At 37.1% G+C, this 17,939-nt stretch overlaps 1 protein-coding gene across 8 annotated transcripts in view; it reads left to right on the forward strand.

Annotated features, from left to right (window-relative positions):
- UBE2U (ubiquitin conjugating enzyme E2 U) overlaps window positions 1-17,939 on the forward strand; it is a 50,175-nt gene that overhangs the window by 17,187 nt on the left and 15,049 nt on the right. For all 8 annotated transcript variants that reach the window (XR_013763712.1, XM_079139046.1, XM_079139051.1 and 5 more), the window contains 2 exons: window positions 608-656; window positions 8,241-8,329. Coding sequence is in view for 7 of the 8 variants with exons in the window: in XM_079139046.1 (XP_078995172.1) it covers window positions 608-656; window positions 8,241-8,329 (138 nt within the window). In the remaining variant the exon portion in view is untranslated. The remainder of the gene's footprint in view (window positions 1-607; window positions 657-8,240; window positions 8,330-17,939) is intronic.

Here is a 17,939-nt window from a genome sequence, read left to right on the forward strand (position 1 = left end):
GGGAGAAATCTTCGGCCTGTGGAAATGGAGAGAGGCACTTATACTCTGAGAGCAGATCTTGCTGTTCAGTATGAATTATTTGACTTTCCCTGGTTTTCTGTCCCTTACAATACTCCTGTTCTGTGCTTAGTACCCTCCAATCCTGAGTTTCCCTCAAGAGGTATCTTTTCCAGAGACTCTGGAAATTTCTTCTGCAGATATTAAGAATCTTCCTTCCTGCCTGTGGGGGGGTCGTCTGTTCCCATAGAATGAGGGCTTATGTCCTGCAGACTGTGCTCTGACTCTCACTCCTCTGTTCAGAGTTAACAGGTAGCTTCAGTTCCTGAGTTACTTCTCAAATTCCGAAGCCCAAATTCACTTGCTTTTCATTGGCATCCCCTCATCATGCAGATACTCATCAAATTTTTAAGACCGTTATTTACCACTTCACATCTGCTTTCCATCTTGAAATTTTTTCTTGTCATCTTTCTTTTGCACTCCTTGAGGTGTATACCTCATTTTTTTATCCCTTTATTAGCACTTTATTGAGACTTGGAAAGAGTGCACATAAAGCCATATATTCAGTCTTCAAATAAACCAGAATGCCTTCATATTTTTTTCTTCACAGTGGAAGATGACAGTCTGCAGTTACCTCAAGACCAAGATAAATTGGTCAGGTAAGCTTTTCATTATACACTTCTCTGTCAATTTATTTACCAGAATGAAAATTGATTTAAATTACTTATATTTTCTATAATCATTTAATTTTAATTTTTTTAACTTGGAAAAGGGAGTAGATATTTGTTGCTTTTATAATACGTTCTTAAAATGTGTTCAGGAAGAATGTGGAAATTATTGAATTCTTTCTATAGAATTTAAATTGAATGTAATTATATGAACCAGCCTATTATTTTACTTTTAATTTGAAAAGGAAAAGAATATGTTGTCAACAGAATGAGCACGAATCATTGTAAATCACAAAACTTCAAGCAATTTAGGAGAAGATTAGGTTCTATAGGAAAATGGTGGTAGGATCAAGGCCATTGTACCTTTTAGGAGATAACCTGGCATTGTGGCACCAATTCAGCCTTGGCCACCTACCTATAGGCAGAATCTCAGGTACAGTTCTGCAGCATTTGCTTTCCTGGGCATTTCTACCCACTTTATTTTGTTACTCAGTCAGAAGTAGAAAACAGCCACTTAGCTAGTGTTGAAACAGTGCTTGATTTAGCTCCTTGAGTGGCCCTAAATAAGAGTGAAATTGGGCAACTTAAGTGCTTTCTGTTTAGGCAACAGTGTTGGAAACTTGCAGGATGATAATGTATAGTCTAGCAAATAATGCACTAGGTTGGAATTCAGTTGAGGCATTGCTGACCCTTAAATGTGTCAATGTGGTGCAAAGCACTCAACTATCCAGCACAGAATAGACCTGGGACAAATAGTTGTCCAATGCATAAATGCTGTTTTATCATCTGTAAAATACTCATGTCCCCTAGAACATAAAAAAAGTTATTTCTATATGTAGTTTAGTTATTTACAGTGTCTAAAGATGCAGTGTCAGCATTAACAATAAGGCAATGAGAACAGACCAGAAGACCTTCTGTGGTCAAGCTTCAGCAGCTCCTCTGAACTAAACCAAGGACAGATGACACCAGAATCAGGTCTTGTGCCATCCTGAACTCTTTAGAGAAGTCTTTAGGTGAAACTTGGAGCAATAGTCTAGATTTCAGATATTCTACTCTCCTTGTATCTATTAGGATGCAATTTGTTATGTATTCATGAATTCCAAAGTTTGTGGTACTTATTTTTTTGTACTGGAGATTTAACCTAAGGCAATTTACCACTGAGTCACATTCCCAGCCCTTTTTATTTATTTATTTTTAAGACAGGGTCTTGCTAAGTTGCCGAGGTGGTTCTTGAACTTGCAACCCTCCTGTCTCAGCCTCCCAAGTTTGTGGGACTACAGACATGTGCCACCAAGCTCGGCAGTACATCTGTTCTTAAATTGAACTAATCTATACCTAGTTTTTAGTTTTAAAATAGTGTATTCACAATGAGATCTGGCAGAGATTATTTGGAGATGCTGCTTTTAGCATTGTAGTGGTCTAATGCCATAGGCTTAGAACTTCTCATTACTTCATGAGCTGGAAGAACTGATCTGACTGTAGAAATGTATCCCAGAGTCATAGCCAGACAATTAAAACAGTTTGCAAAAGACATAACAAAGCTCAGGTGAAGTCTGGTTAACTGGGTAGAATATAATCAGGGGAAATCAGTTAATATTCAGTAATTGAAAGCGACTTGAACTTGTGCTAGTCATCTGGAATGTTACCACCCACAGTTAATGGAGCAGGTTTTCGTCCATGAGAGACCAGCTATTTATGTATGTATTTCAAATGCATTCACTAAGGTCATATTCTATGCCAGGCATTGTGCCCCAGTGTTGGGGATATGCCCCCAAGTAATATGTGATCCTAACTTCATGAGATTTATACTCAAGGATGAAGACCTCTTCCGAAGGGAAGAAAATGCAGGAAGCTAGACTGACTTTCAGTCCCACAGAAACAATGTAGGAAGCATCTTCCACCAGAGCATGTAGTTGGAAGGTCACAAGGAAAATATCAGGATCATGGTTAGGGAGGAATTTGAGGAATGCTAAGGTCAGATTCAACTATGTTTAAAATAATGAGCTGAAACTTCTTTCCCTGTGGCTTTCATTTTTTTCCAAGCTTTCTCTAGAAGCCTTCACTTTTCTTTTTTTTTAGCAAGTTGTCTATCTCTCAAACCATCTCTTTAAAATATTGCAATCCAAAGTTTTATTGGTCCATGCCTGTTTATTCTTCAGTTGCACAAATACAACATGATAGGAACTACAACAGAAGTAGGATCAAGATGCTGGAGGAGTGCAGAGGAAGAAATAGGTTCTTAAGTCTTGGAAGGGGTTGGGAGAAAAGCATGTAAAGGACAGCTTTCAGGAGGAGGTGATGCCAGGGGTGATTTCTAAATGTGAAATAGAAACTCATCTGCAGATTTTGAAAACAAGACTTGCTAGGTAGAGGGAGCAGTGCATGCAAAAGCATGGGGATATGAGAAAGCACATTTCCCACAGCCTGGCCCACAGGAAGGCTTTTTGACATCCTGAATAAAAAGTAAAAATGAATCATGAATGCCAGGGGCAACCAAAGTGTGAGTGTGAGGAGTTGACATACAAAGTCAGAGGAGGGAAAAGGAGAGGAGGATTGGTTGCTAGATAACTGAGAGGAAAATGAGATAGATGCTTAATATAATAGTCCCTGTTTATCCCAAACTATTTTTTCTACTTTTCATATATATCCATATGATAAAGTTTAATTTATAAAATTAAGCACAGTAGGAGATTAGCAATAGTAACTTGTAATAAAATAGAACCATTATGATAATATACTACAAATTATGTATGTGCTCTATCTTTCAAAATCTCTTATTGTACTATACCTATCCTTCTTCTTATGAGATGATACAATGCCTATATGTTAAGATGAAGTGAGGGGAATGCTACAGTCATTGTGACATAGCATTAAGCTATTATCTAAAGGTTAGTTAAACACAGTTACTATGATACTGTGACAATCTGACAATCAAAATGGCTACTGGATGACTAATGGGCAGGTAGTGTATACAGCATGGATACACTGGACAGAGAGACAATTCATCTCCAAAGTGGATGAAGCCAAATGGCACAAGATTTTATCATGCTACTCAAATTATGTGCAACTTAAAACTTATAAATTGTTTATTTCTGAAATTTTCCATTTAATATTTTTGTACCACAGTTGACTGTGGGTAACTAAAACTACAAAAGTAAAACTGTGGATAAGAGGAGACTGCTGCAAATCATTTTTTTTCACAGATAACATAGTAAAAAATCCAAATGAACATACAAAACTTGAAAATTCATAAGTGAATTTAGCAAGGTCCCTGGATCCAAGATGAATATTTAAAAATCAGGGGCTGGGAATGTAGATCAGTGGTAGTATATTTGCCTACCATTCGCAAGACTCCAAGTTCAATCCTCAGTACTGCAAGAGAAAAAAATATGAACTATTTCTACATATTCAGACAAATAGAAAATGAAAAATTTTAAATGTAATTTATAACAGTATCAAAATGTAACAAAAGATGCACAAGATATCTATACTGAAAATCATAAAATATTTCAGAGAGAAATAGTAAAAGACCTAAAGGGATAGAATGAAATAGTCACCATTAACATCTTAGGACAGACTAAATATTATTATGTCAATTCTTCCTAAATTAATTTATAAATTCAATTCAATCTAATGAAAAAAACTCAGCAGTTTTTTTTTTTTCCTGGAAATTTGTAAGCTGGCTCCAAAATATATCTACAAGTGCAAAGGATCTAAAATAGCAAGGCAGTCTTGAAGAACAAGGATTGACACATCCCCAATATCGAGATGTATTATGCTAGAAAACTAAAATAAACCTTGCTCTAATTCAATCTTTTTAAGTCAAGTTCCTGTCCCTGAAATAGGAATCATGACCAGACAGTTCCTGAACTCATCAGCCTCTCCCATAGAGCAAGCGGTGTGCAGTCTCCTCAGAATGCATAGTGTCTGCATAAGGTGGGAAGAATGAATTAGCTATTGAGGAGGCAACCAGGGTCTACTATATGACAACCTTCATTTACAAAATATGTTAATTAGACTCACACCTTGTGGAGTAAAAATTTAACAGGCAGCTACAGGGAAAGAGTTTCTAGATAGAAAAGTTTGCACAAAAATAGAAGTGTGATATTAGGTATCCTTAGGATCTGCAGGAAATTCCACAGGATGGAGCCTCTGGATATAGGGATAAGACTAGCAGAAGAAAAGGTTGCTAATGCTCAGCTTCCAACCTGTAAGTGTTCAGAATTTATCCTATAGAATTAGATAACCAAATGTGGTTTTGCAGTGAGGCATAACAACCTGGAATAGGGAAAGATATTAAGGAATCTGTCTAGAGTTAGCCGGAGAAAAACGTTGGTGCCCTGATCAAAGGCAATTGAGACCAGCCGGCACCAAGTGCTGAAGAGCTGCTAAACTTGGCTCTTCTCATGCATGATTTCATTGAATGTTGGCAACACCCACTTAAGAAAGTTCTATCTCTTACTTTTATAGATGAGGAAACAGGCACGGAGAGGCGAGGTAACTTGCTCAGATACACACTACTAATAAGTAGTGGTGCCAGCTGACTACAGACCCTGCTCTTAGCCATGATACCAAGGACTGAAGGTCAGCCATTAGGCTGTGGTTGGAGCTGGGGCCATCACTTCCACGAAATAGCATTGCCATTGTTTTCTTCCTCCCTTAATGAACCTCTCTGGTTCCTTCGCTGGCTCCTTTTAACTATGAACTGGTTTCTGTTCTTTCTTTTCCAAACACTTACTTAGTCTCTCAGAGGTTGTTTTCCCTAATGGCTTCATCCATCAACCTTCATGTTGATTTGACCCAAATCCCTGTTCCATTCCCAATTTCTCATTCACCGTCCTAACGGTCATTTTGACTTACTCGTCTATCCACTCATCACCTAAAGCCCATGTCTAAAATTAAACTCATATTTTACTTCATTTTCTCTTGATGTAAAACTAGTTTTCTGGATTTTAGCATATTTGACCCTAACATTCCTTCACCTTTTACGCTGTTAGGTAACCAGTGAGCAGATTCCTCATCATTATTATCTTAGATTCTTCTCCTCCCCCTCCTAGCCTTTACTCCCACTCTATCAGTTAGCTCATGCCTGAATTTGTTTCCTAAATAGATATATTCTCCTGTTTTCTATTCTGCTCTACCTTTAGTCCCCCTTATATTAATCCACCTGGTATGCTACTCCCAGAGGAAACTGTTGCTCAGAAACTGATTTCATCATTTACTTACCTATATGAGAACTACCGGTGGCTCTTTGTTACCTAATGAATGAAGATTACTGAATCAGGTCGGGTGCAGTGGTGCACTCCTATAATCCCAGTGACTAGGTAGGCTGAGGAAGGAGGATTGCAAGTTCGAGGCTAACCTGGGTAAGTGAGCCAGTGCCTATGGGTTTGACCCCCAGTACAAAACAAACAAAAATCCCAAAGACCCGAATCTGCTCTAAACCATTCTCTGCATGAATTTGAGGATGCTGCATTGCCCATTTCACTTATTTTTATCAAACTCCAGCTGTTTCAAATTTGAATGCTCCATGCTAGCCAATTGTCTTAGCACTCTCAATCCTCCCCCAACATCCTCTGTACATGTCTGAACTATGGCAAATGCTGTTCCTCTTTCCAAGGACGCCCTCTTCCTTTTTTCTAGACCCATACCCCAAGTGACTGCTGACCTGATGGATTCACAACAAAAGTGAAAACTCCCTCTCTAACATCTTTGCTATTGCCACTGCTGAAGTGTTCATGCATTGTATTCTCCAAATATCTGGGTCAAACCTTGTAACACTTTATTATGCTAATATAGAAAATTTCCTTTCACTAGTCCAAATATAAACCTTATTTTCCCAGCAGGATAGCAAATTCTAATGGTCAGTTCAAAATTATGGCTTCTACTTTTTAAAAGTAGATAATATGATAATAGTCAATAAATTCCTGTTATTGGTTGAAACTATAAACACACATGTATTTTGTACTGTGTATATCCTTGTAAGTTTAGGAGTTTATCTGAATAATAGTAAAATATAGTTACTATTTCCTATTTTAGTGGGCTATTTCCTCTATAATCGAAAATGCAAACATTTTCAAATGTGTGGAATATTCTTTTTGTATGTTCAGACTAACTACTGTTATACCTTTTAGGGAAATATTTTTAATTATTCTAGAAGAAAGGAAAAAAAGCCCCTGAAGGCTAACAGTTGAAATTGAACAGTACACCCTTGGGAAGGGAGAGGGTCATGGGTCGTCTTCAAACAGATCAAAAACAACGGAGACGATTGTGCCTGAAGATGGTGTATTTTTTTTTCACGAGACAGTGTGTTGACAGTTTCCTTCCTCTTGGGTCATTGTTGTCTGCTAAATGATCTGTGACAGAAAATTGATCACAAGCTTTTCCATGCAGGAGATATAATGCAGCCTTTCATTTTGTTACCTCGGTTGCCAAATGCCGAAACATTTCGTTGGCAAATTAATGTTAGTTTAGTATATCATTTAGTGGGGTAAAGCACAGCATGCAGCTCTGGAAGTAATAATAGTAATGATTAATTTATCTCTTCCAAGTTTCAGATTTCTACTTAAGTGTGAATGGGAAAGTAATAACACATTTGAAAAACATTAGTCTTAAAACTAGTCTGTAACTGTTATTTAAACAAATGAATACATTAATACATTTAGATATTTCCCCATTATTTTCACAATGGAGTCAAATATTTACTTTAAGGTGCCTATGATCCACCTATAAAGACTAATGCTCACATAATTCAATCTAACTGAAAAATTGCTTCTTTTTCCAAAGAGCTAGGAACTTAAACCATAAAACAAGCATAAGGCATTTTACATTTGATATTTAAACATCTATGTAAGTCATTCAGTTGGTGATTTCACACATATGAAAATTATCTCTAAGTAATATTTTGTTTATAGATTGTTAAGAATTTCTGTGTTCAAAGGTTTGTAGTAAAAATACTTGGAAATGCAATTATTTAAGAGACTGTTTTGTAGTTCCCATTTAATATTTTATAATAATCTCTGCTCTCCTGTTAGAACATAGTTAATATTAACAAAGGGGAGGAAAAATATAGGCAGGAGTATTAGAAAAGACTTGGGTGTGTTTTCTTTTTTGAAAATGACTAGACTCTGTAAAAATAAGACTAAAATCCTGTTGCTTTTTATTCTTTCCTCATAAGAAGAAGGAAGTAAAGATGATTTTACTGATATTTGACAATTCAAGAAATTTGTTTACTGCAGAGTGAGAAAATGTATAAGAATAATACTTTGTTTAAATTTATTTTTATTGTCAGTCATGAAAGGCAGATGTCTTAAATCTATATTTTTCTTTTTATAGATGGATGCACACCTACATTTATTATTGAAAAATGATTGAGACAGATTTTCTTTTCTGCTATTTGTATTCATCCAAGGGTGAAATTCTTGTGTCGGATTTACATATTAAAATTGTGTGTTAGAATTTGCAAATCAGTCTAATGTCTTATGACAAGATATTATTTGAATGATTCACTCTGATAAACTTTTAAAAAGCAAATTTACAAACTATTCATTGTCTGATTTTTATTTATATTTTCAGATCAGTTAAATCAATCTCATTTAATGATTACTACAAGACATGGTCTACAATAGCCACATCAAAAGCGACAGAATACTACAGAATTCCACGTAAGGTGATCTTGCCTTATCCTATGTCCTTTTGGTATATATTCATCTGTTCATTATTCTCAACTTGTCTTGATTTTGCAACATATCTGCTATGTAAGAGCAATAAGTTTGTCTGCTGGATCTATATACTATTCATTCAACAACTATTCATTTAGTTCCTCTTTTGTGTAAAGCCCTGGACTAAAGTCTGATTAAGAGCCAGAAGGAAGCTGGGCACTGTGGCGCACACCTGTAATCCCAGCGGCTTTGGAGGCTGAGACAGGAGAATCATGAGTCCAAAGCTAGCCTCAGCAAAAGCGAGGTGCTAAGCAACTCAGTGATACCTAGCTCTAAAAATAAAATACAAAATAGGGCTGAGGATGTGGCTTAGTGGTCGAGTTCCCCTGAGTTCAATCACTGGTACCCCTTCCCACCAAAAAAGGCAGGAGGAAATATAAGCAATTGGAAGAATAAAGATGAAGTCCTTAATTTTATAAGGTCTACCTAACTCCCTTCACCCCAGAAAGAAGGCTTTGCAGCAGGAGGAGACTTTAAAATTCTAAACACCATTATCCTCTAAGTCAGAGGAAGTATTAAGTAGAAATTCAGCAAGAAAACTTAAGAACCTAGGGCTGTTTGATTATACCAGTCTAAGAGGAAAATTCACATACAGAACAAAAAGTGCAAAAACTAGCCACCTTTCTCATTGATTCTTAGATAACTGTTTCATTATTTGAATCTAAGTAGGTTAAGACTTTGCCTCAGCCATCCTGTTGACATGTGTGTTCTGAAGCTAACAGTGACTTCCTAAGATTCAGGAGTGACTGAGTTCATCTCTCAAACTCTCATCAGCTATGTTCTTCTGGATTCATATGACACCATACAGCCTTGATTTTCTTCTCTCTAAGCTCTCCTCTGCCTTTATCCTTAAAAATAACTTCTTCTAGTGCTTGCCTCGCAAGCACAAGGCCCTGGGTTCAATCCCCAGCACCGCAAATAAATAAATAAATAACTTCTTCTTTCAATGGTTTCTACCCATTTTCTCTGCCATGTTTTGCATTAGCCTAAAGCCATATCTTAAGCCAGACCCCTCCTCTGAATCTACATGCATATTTACAACTGTGCTTTGGACATCTACATACATTATAAGCAGGTCATATTTAAGATGTCCCAAAGTGAATTCATTCTCTTGCCCCAAAACCTATCTTGTCTTCTTAATTCCCTCTCTTGTTCAGTGTGAGATCACTGTTTTTGTATTTTCTTGCTGAAACCAGAATGTTTTTATTCCTCTCAGTCTCTCTCATTAAACCTTGTGAGCACTGCCTTAATTTGGAGTCTCTTTAATCATCATTGTGACAGTTTCCTAACTGTTGCAAAAAATTATTACTTAGTTTTAGAATTAGGGCAAAAAAAATAGTATTAAGGTTAGCAAATACCCCCCCAAAAGTAAGATAAATAACTTTTAAGAAATCACATATTCTTTCAGAAGGTTGGTTACTAATTATTTTGTGATCATACATTGCTGATTATGATCCTCACTTACTCATAGATCAGTGGTGGAAAATAATGTAAGGTGCTTTCAAGTTTCTTTTCTTTTCTTTTTTTTTAATTCCAGTGTTAGGATTGAGCCCTGGGTCTTGCCCAGGCTAGATGAGCACTCTACCACTGGACTACAGCCCCATTCCAAAATTAGCATCTTTTTTTGTTGTTATGCTGGGGATGGACCCTAGAACCCTGAGCATGCTGAGCAAACGCTGTGCCACTTCAGCTATGGCTCTTTAAGGTACACAGATTTTTCAGGGCTGGGGAGATAGCTCAGTTGGTAGAGTGCTTGCCTTGTAAGCACAAGGCCCTGGGTTCCATCCCCAGCACCAAAAAAAAAAAAAAAAAAAAAATACACAGACTTTTAGCAAGTCTCTCTGTATAAAGAGTTTCATTATTAGCCAGGCACAATGGCACACCCCTGTAATCCTTTTCTCTAAATAAAATACAAAATAGGGCTGGGAATGTGACTCAGTGGTAAAGTGCCCCTGAGTTCAATCCCCATTACCAAAAGGAAAAAAAAAAAAAAAAAAAAAGAGTTTCATTAGTTCTGATGATAGAGTGCATGAATATTTAATTTCAAAGATTTGTGGTCAGATGCTGCTTAGTCACTTCAGCAAACATTTGAGTACCTACTACATATGAGGCACTGAGGAGATTAGATGCATTTCAGGGGCAAAAACCGTTTACTTGAACAAACATGGTGGTAAGAGACATTAGCTGACACACTCTTCAACCAAAAAACAAATTGTTATAGGATGGTGTTTACAGAATGATATGTAAATATAAGGGGCACTTGGAAACTCCAAACTGCTAGAGAAAAAAATGATAGAAGCTCATGCCACACCTTAAAGAGATGTGGGAATGATTGTCTTGCAATAAAGAATAATTGAAAAGTGGAAGGAGATAAAATGCCCTCCTGACTGTGGTTTCTTCCTTAAAGGAAGACCCCAGATTTTTAATTTTGTTGTTTCTACATCTGTCACTAACTGACTGCATAATCCAACTCTTGTTGTAAAGGCAAGAGTTGGTAATGGTTGTCGCTAGGCCGGAAGAATTTCTGAGACTTTGAATCTAGCAGTTGGTGCAAGATTTCAGCCCCCCTGCCTCTGCTTACCCCATGGAATTGTTAATAAAACTGTTTCAAGAGCTTGCCTTCAATAATAACCAGCACTTAATTTAAAAAATTAAATGTAAACTTTACATGTGCTGCTAGCCATTTTGTCTTTTGATAGTTCAGCTGGATGAGATCCAACACTATCTTTTTTAATGGCCTAATTTCCTGGCAATAATAATGATGAAGCTGGTAGATTATAGAATGCTCCTTCAATGACTCAGAAATGAAAGGGAGACTTCTAATAACTTCATTTTCTTCAGTTATATTCTTATCACTGGTAAGATTATTAAACTCTTGTGCATACTTTTAAGAGCTGTATGTTTTACGAATGATGAGTAGTTATATTTTTATTTGGGGGTCTAACATTTTTCCATACCTTTGTGCCACAAATATGCCATTGATGCCATAATAAGAAGTTTGTCCTGGCATAACACCGTTTATAGGATGTGCCCACCTATATTGTGTTTCGAATCACCCCAATCTATTATTCTTTTATTCATTTATCCAAGCAATATTCATCAAACACACATATGGCATGCATAGGGGTATATCAACCCTATGAATTAGACATTATTATTATTATTATTATCCTGTTTTACAGAAAACCAAGACCAGGAGAAGCTAAGTAATTTAACTAAGATCATACCTCGGAGGGAGAATAACATAGGTTGATAAGGAAGGTAAATTCTGGAGCCAGATTACTAGGGTTTAATCCTGGCTCTGCAATTTACTAGCTGTGTGACATTGGGTGAGTTTCCCACTCTCTTTGTGTCCCAGTTCCCTCATCTACAAAATGAGAATAATCACAGAGCATACCTCATAGGATTGAAGCATTTACAACATGCCTAGCACATGGTGCTCAATAAATGTGCCTATTCTTAATTAAGAAGGCTGTGATCCAGACATTGGAGCCATATCCTCTGACTCCACATGTGTTACTCTATCACACTACACTGTCTTTATGACAGCAAGTTATCTCTGCAGAGTATGAGATTTAAATTCAATCTCTGAAGTATAGGTAAAACTTTTATTAATCATTATAATTTTTAGTTCATGATCATAGGCACTTGTATAGGAAAGTGAACCAATGACCCACTGTTCTCTGTCCATCACTATAGAATGGCTAATGAAAGGTTTGGCAGAGAACAAACCAATACATATGGTTGTGGGCAATAGCTCCTTAATGACAGAATATGATCCCCATAAGGAAATGTTTATGTTAGAGGAAAAGAATTCCCTCAGACAAGTGTGCTCTATAATATCGAGTGTAGGCATCCCAAAGTTTGCTGTCATCCAGACAAACCAAACGGCCTGAAGCATCAGGGAGATGCTTGCCTTCCTCCTAGGAGACTTTGGTTAACTTTGAATCTTTGAGCCTGCAATGAGGGCAAGCATCTCGCAAACGCATTCAAGTGCAAGAGGTAGTATGTCTGCTTCCAGTGCAGTGATTCTTAGTCCTGACTGCTCATTAGAACCACCTGAGGAGCTTGTAAAAATTCCGACATAAAGGGCACACCCCATACCAATTCCATTAAGATCTCTGGGAGAAGGACCAGGCAGTCGTCATTTTTTAAAGCTCCCAAGGTGACTGCAATGCAGACTGGGAAGGTTCTGGTGGGAAGCGTATGATGTCAGACGTTAGCAACTCAGGCCTATCCTAGTTAGCCACAAAACAGGTAAGCGGATTCAGGTTCATCTCTCAACTCCTTGTTCCTCGTCTTCCAGGTCTACTGATGGACAAAAACATTCCACCCTGCTTTAATTTGCTCTATGATTAGCATAAGATAATATGTGTGAAAATAAAACATGCTGAAGCAAGTCGAGCTGTTATTTTCCTTGAATGTGACACTCTACCAACAGGCAGAGAATCTCAGGTCAACTTCCACAGATGTTGGACAGAAAGGGTACCATGGAAACACCCGTGGGTAGCGAGGATACCCAGCACCACGAAAACACACAAACACACGCCAGAGTGGAAACAATGCCCAGTAATCCTTAGAAGGAACCACAGAAAATGAACCCATTGTGCAAGTAATTGAGAGGATGCTTTTCAACCACAGATTGTAAAGACTGCCAGAGGGCAGGATGTGGTAGGAAGGAATTTCAACTTCTAGAACGTCTGCTAAAATTTCACTGATCCTTTCTCCTTTGTTTCTCTGCCATTCCCCGGTCCTCGTTCCTTCACCATTTCCTCCAGTCAGCATCCTTCATTGAACATCTGTATCTAGACAGCTGACTATGTGTTGGGGATATGAAGATACAGACTGCGATAAGCCTTCTGAGGAGTTCATAGGCAAACAGTAGGAGATGAGTGAAAGATTACAGGGATAAGATATGAGAGTCACTAAAATAAAAGTGTGTACAAAGTACTGTGTGTGAGAGAAAGCAATGAAGAGAATGAGTCGATGATATAAGACTGATGGGACTCTTCAAGAAAGATGACCTTGTCATTTGGGATTTTATAATACCTAAGGAAGAGACTGCCGGCTATACATGTTCAAATATGAAAAGTAGGCAAAAATTTTCAAAAAAGAAAAGATATGTATTATTCTTGAATAGAAACCTCAAAAGGAAATAGCATTCACAAGAGATTAAATTTTAAATTTTGACCAAACATAATGAAGAGTCCCAACGAAAGAACATTACTTAACATTTAGCAATGTCTGTTTGTTCACCTGTAAGTGGGTATTAAAATGGCAATCATTACATACCTATCTACCCGTGCCCAGCACAGAGTAAAAATTCTAGTAATGATAGTTATTATCATTATCTAAAGAAAATTATAATCCCTCACTAAGAACTCTGAGAGACTCAGATTTACTTTTTTTAATGGAAAGGAGGAGAATATATCCAAATATTAATATAAAAAGTATTAAAAGCCTATAAGATTATGTATGTATGTATTTTTGAGGCAAGAAAAGAAATTTAAAAATAGGAGCATTGCTGGTGAAAATCATGCAATTTATTAGAAGAAAAGAACTGTTCAATTTAAATCTTTCTTTCCTATCAATGGCAAATGTCATCGAGCTAACAGAAAATATATTAATCATTGTTAAAGAAGGGAGTCTCAAGCCAGGTGGTGAGGTGCATACCTGTTATCCCAGTGACTTGGAAGGCTGAGACAAGAGGATTGTAAAATTGAGGCCAGCCTCAGCAACTTAGCAAGACCTTTCAGCTACCACTGTAGCTCAGTGGTAAAGTGACCCTAGGTTTAATCCCAGTACCAAAAAAAAAAAAAAAAAAAAAAAAAGGAAGCCCCCAGATAAAGGCAAAAATGCTGAAGAGCATCTAGCTGGTTCAGTAGTTCAACTCAGAACAATGATAAGGAAGTGATAGCTAGCTAGCTAGCTAGCTAGATAGATGATAGATAAGAGAGTCTGTGTGAATATGTGATATGGATTAATAGTATTTCTTTTCTTTGAATGACAATTCTTTCTTTAATAGAACATATTAATCTAAGCTATGTTAAAAAAACATGATTGCAATCATTTTCCAATTTTAAATCTACAGCATGTCAAAAATTTCTGCATATAAGACTATTTATTATAGGATGCAACTTTTACATTCTTTTTGTTCATATATTCTTTGAAAACATCAAGGTAGAATTACAATGTTTAGATATCTTTCAGAAAGCCCACAATGAAGAAATGTTGCTGTTATTTGATTCTCTTAAGAGTATGGTTATTAAAGATCTTCTTTCTTCTAAAATAGGAACTCATTTCTGAATAAGAAATAATTGGAATTTTCTTTTTTCCCCATTGGTATTATGTTCTATTTTCAGAAAATTTTATTCAGGTCCTTCATTATTTTTTAAATTCTACCATTGAATTTCCCATATATTTTGGTTTTAGATATACATGACAATAGAGTGTATTTTGACATATTATACATACATGTAGTATAACTTATTCTAATTAGGATCCCATTCTTGTGGTTTTACATGATGTGGAATTACACTGGTTATGTATTTATATATGAGCATAGGAAATTTATATCCCATTCATTCGACTGTCTTTCCTGTTCTTATCACCCTCTCTTCCTTCCCTTCCTTCCTCTTTGTCTAATCCAATGAACTTCTATACTTCCCCTTTCTACCCTCCCTTGTTATGGGTTATCGTACACATCAGAGAGAACATTTGGCCTTTGGTTTTTGGGGACTGGTTTATTTCACTTAGCATGATATTCTCCAGTTCCATCCATTTACCAGTAAATGCTATAATTTTATTCGTCTTTAAGGCTAATATTATATAAGACATTTTCTCTATCCATTCATCTATTGAAGGGCACCTAGATTGGTTCCCTAACTTGGCTATTTTGAATTGAGCTGCTATAAACATTAATGTGGTCTTGTCACTGTAGTATGCTAATTTTAAGTCCTTTGGGTATCAGCCCAGGAGTGGGATAAATGGGTCAAATGGTGGTTTTATTCCAGGTTTTCTAAGGAATCTCCATACTGCTTTTTAGAGTGGTTGCCCCAATTTGCAGTCCCACCAGCAACTTATGAATGTACCTTTTTCCCCACATCCTGGCCAACACCTATTGTTGCTCGTATTCTCAATAATTACCATTCTAACTGGAGTGAGATGAAATCTCAGTGTAGTTTTATTTTGCATTTCTATAATTGCTAGAACAGTTTTTCATATACTTTTTGATTATTTGTACTTCTTCTTCTGTGAAGTGTCTGTTCAGTTCCTTCGCCCACTTATTGATTTGGTTATGTGGTTTTTTGGTGTTCAGTGTCTGTATATCCTGGAGATTAATGTTGTATCTGAGGCGCATGTGGTAAAGATTGTCTCCCATTTCTGTAGGCTCTCTCTTCATGTTCTTGATTGTTCCCTTTGCTGTGAAGAAACTTTTTAGTTTGATGCCATCCCATTTATTGATTCTTGATTTTACTTCTTGTGCTTTGGAGTCTTATTGAGGAAGTCTGTTCCTGAGCTGATATGATGGATAATGGTGCCTACTGTTTCTTCTTCTTCTTTTTTTTTTGCGGGTACTGGGGATTAAACCCAGGGCTTTGTGCTTACAAGGCAAGCACTCTACCAACCGAGCCATCTCCACAGCCCCCTGTTTCTTCTTGTAGGCTCAGAGTCTCTGGTCTAATGCCAAGGTCCTTGATCCGCTTTGAGTTGAGTTTTGTGCAGGGTGAGATATTTCATGTACAAATTACCAATTTTTTTAATCACACTAGGTTTTCAATAAATTTGATGTGAATTTGATCGAAGATATAGGTTTATAATTAACCACAAACATAATACTTATAACCACAAACTTACAGTGATTGTAATGTGAGTTCAAAAAAACAACTAATACTAATTAAGCTGACTTTACTTAAGTGTAGTGCACAAATCAGGGGAGGTAGTAATTCCACTTATATATTTGCTATTCAAGTTAAATCAAGATTCTGATCCCGTTCTGGACATTTTTTTTTCTTTTTGGTGCTGGAAATTGAACCCAAGGCCTCATTGCATGCTAGGCATGTGTTTTAACCCTGGGCTGCTCCCGGAGCCCTGCACGTGAATTTTAACAGAAACATTGACAAAGTTCACCATCAGAATGGTGAAGACGGTGGTCTCTAGGGAATCGTGTCCTGAGAAATAATTGAAGGAGCTGAGACTTCCTTGAGAGCTATCTTCAAATATTGGAAGGCTCTGTCCCATTGCGAGAGGACCCGTGGTAATTTGCAGCACTCAGATGAAAGGAGGAAATTGTAGCCTTTATTATGTATCTGCCAGAAGAATGGGCAGCTTCCCAACCACACAGTGGAGTGTTTTCTGTCACTGGCAAAAGTCAGAGCCTGGACGAATATGTTTGATAGTCTTACTTTGTGAAGGATCAAGATCTGTAATGTCCCTTCCAACTCCAATATTTTATTTTTCAACTTCAGTACTAAATTACAAACTTGTTAAACTATGATGTATGTGATTTTTATGAGACATCTTTTATTTGATATGCAGGCCTCACAGTGTTGCCTAGGCTGGCCTCTAATTTGGAATCCTCCTGCCTCAGCCTCCTGGGTACCTGGGATTAGAGAGATACATGCCACTGTGCCTGACTATATGAGTTCTCTTAATACGGTCTTTATTACTATTGCCAAAAATAAAATTTCGACAAATTTAATGACCTGATTGACTTTAGTTAGCGATTCATGAGACAGATAGCATCTCTTCTAAAGAATAAATAAGTGTTCCACTGGACATGGCCAAGCAGGTTGATTTTACAAGGCAGCTAGAACAGGAACAGGGAACAATAATGCCAAATGAAGATTGGGCTGAGCATGCCGGTGCATGCCTGTAATCCCAGCTACTCAGGAGACTAAGGCAGGAGGATCACAAGTTTGAGGCCAGCTGGGGTAACTTAGCAAGATCCTATCTCAAAAAATAAAATGGACTGGGGCTGTAGCTCAGTGATAGAGTACTTGCCTAGTGTATATGAAGTCCTGGGTTCAATACCTTAGTACTACAGAGAGTGGAAAAGAAGATAAGAAAAAAGGTCACCTTCACACTGCAGGTTCGGGTTGACTGGGTCCCTTCTGAATGGTTCTGTGGATCTCTGGTTTTGGTTGAGGGGTGGAACTAGTCAGTTTGGGGATTTTCCTGCTTCCTCAAAGTTTCAGTTTGATTGCATAGTACGAAGCAGGAGCAACTGTATTTTGGCTTGGTCTGTTGGGGCCCAGTTCAGGAGCTCAACCCAAAACAATGGTCTCCCATAAATTTTATTTAACAACATAAATGATATATAAACAAATGTTATTATAATGAAAACAACTTCCAGTTCACAACCTGCTTATTTCAAACAATGTCGAATATTACAAAGTTCCAATAAAAGGAAGAAATTGCAAAGTTTCTGAACATTGTAACATGATTTGATCTACATGGTATATGTTATTGCCCCATATCAACTTAATGAGAAGTGAACTATTTTCAACTTTTAACTCTGATTAAAGAATCTATGCATACACAGCTGCTTATT

The sequence above is a fragment of the Sciurus vulgaris genome (assembly GCF_902686455.1).
Source record: "Sciurus vulgaris genome assembly, chromosome: 1".
Classification (NCBI taxonomy): domain Eukaryota; kingdom Metazoa; phylum Chordata; class Mammalia; order Rodentia; family Sciuridae; genus Sciurus; species Sciurus vulgaris.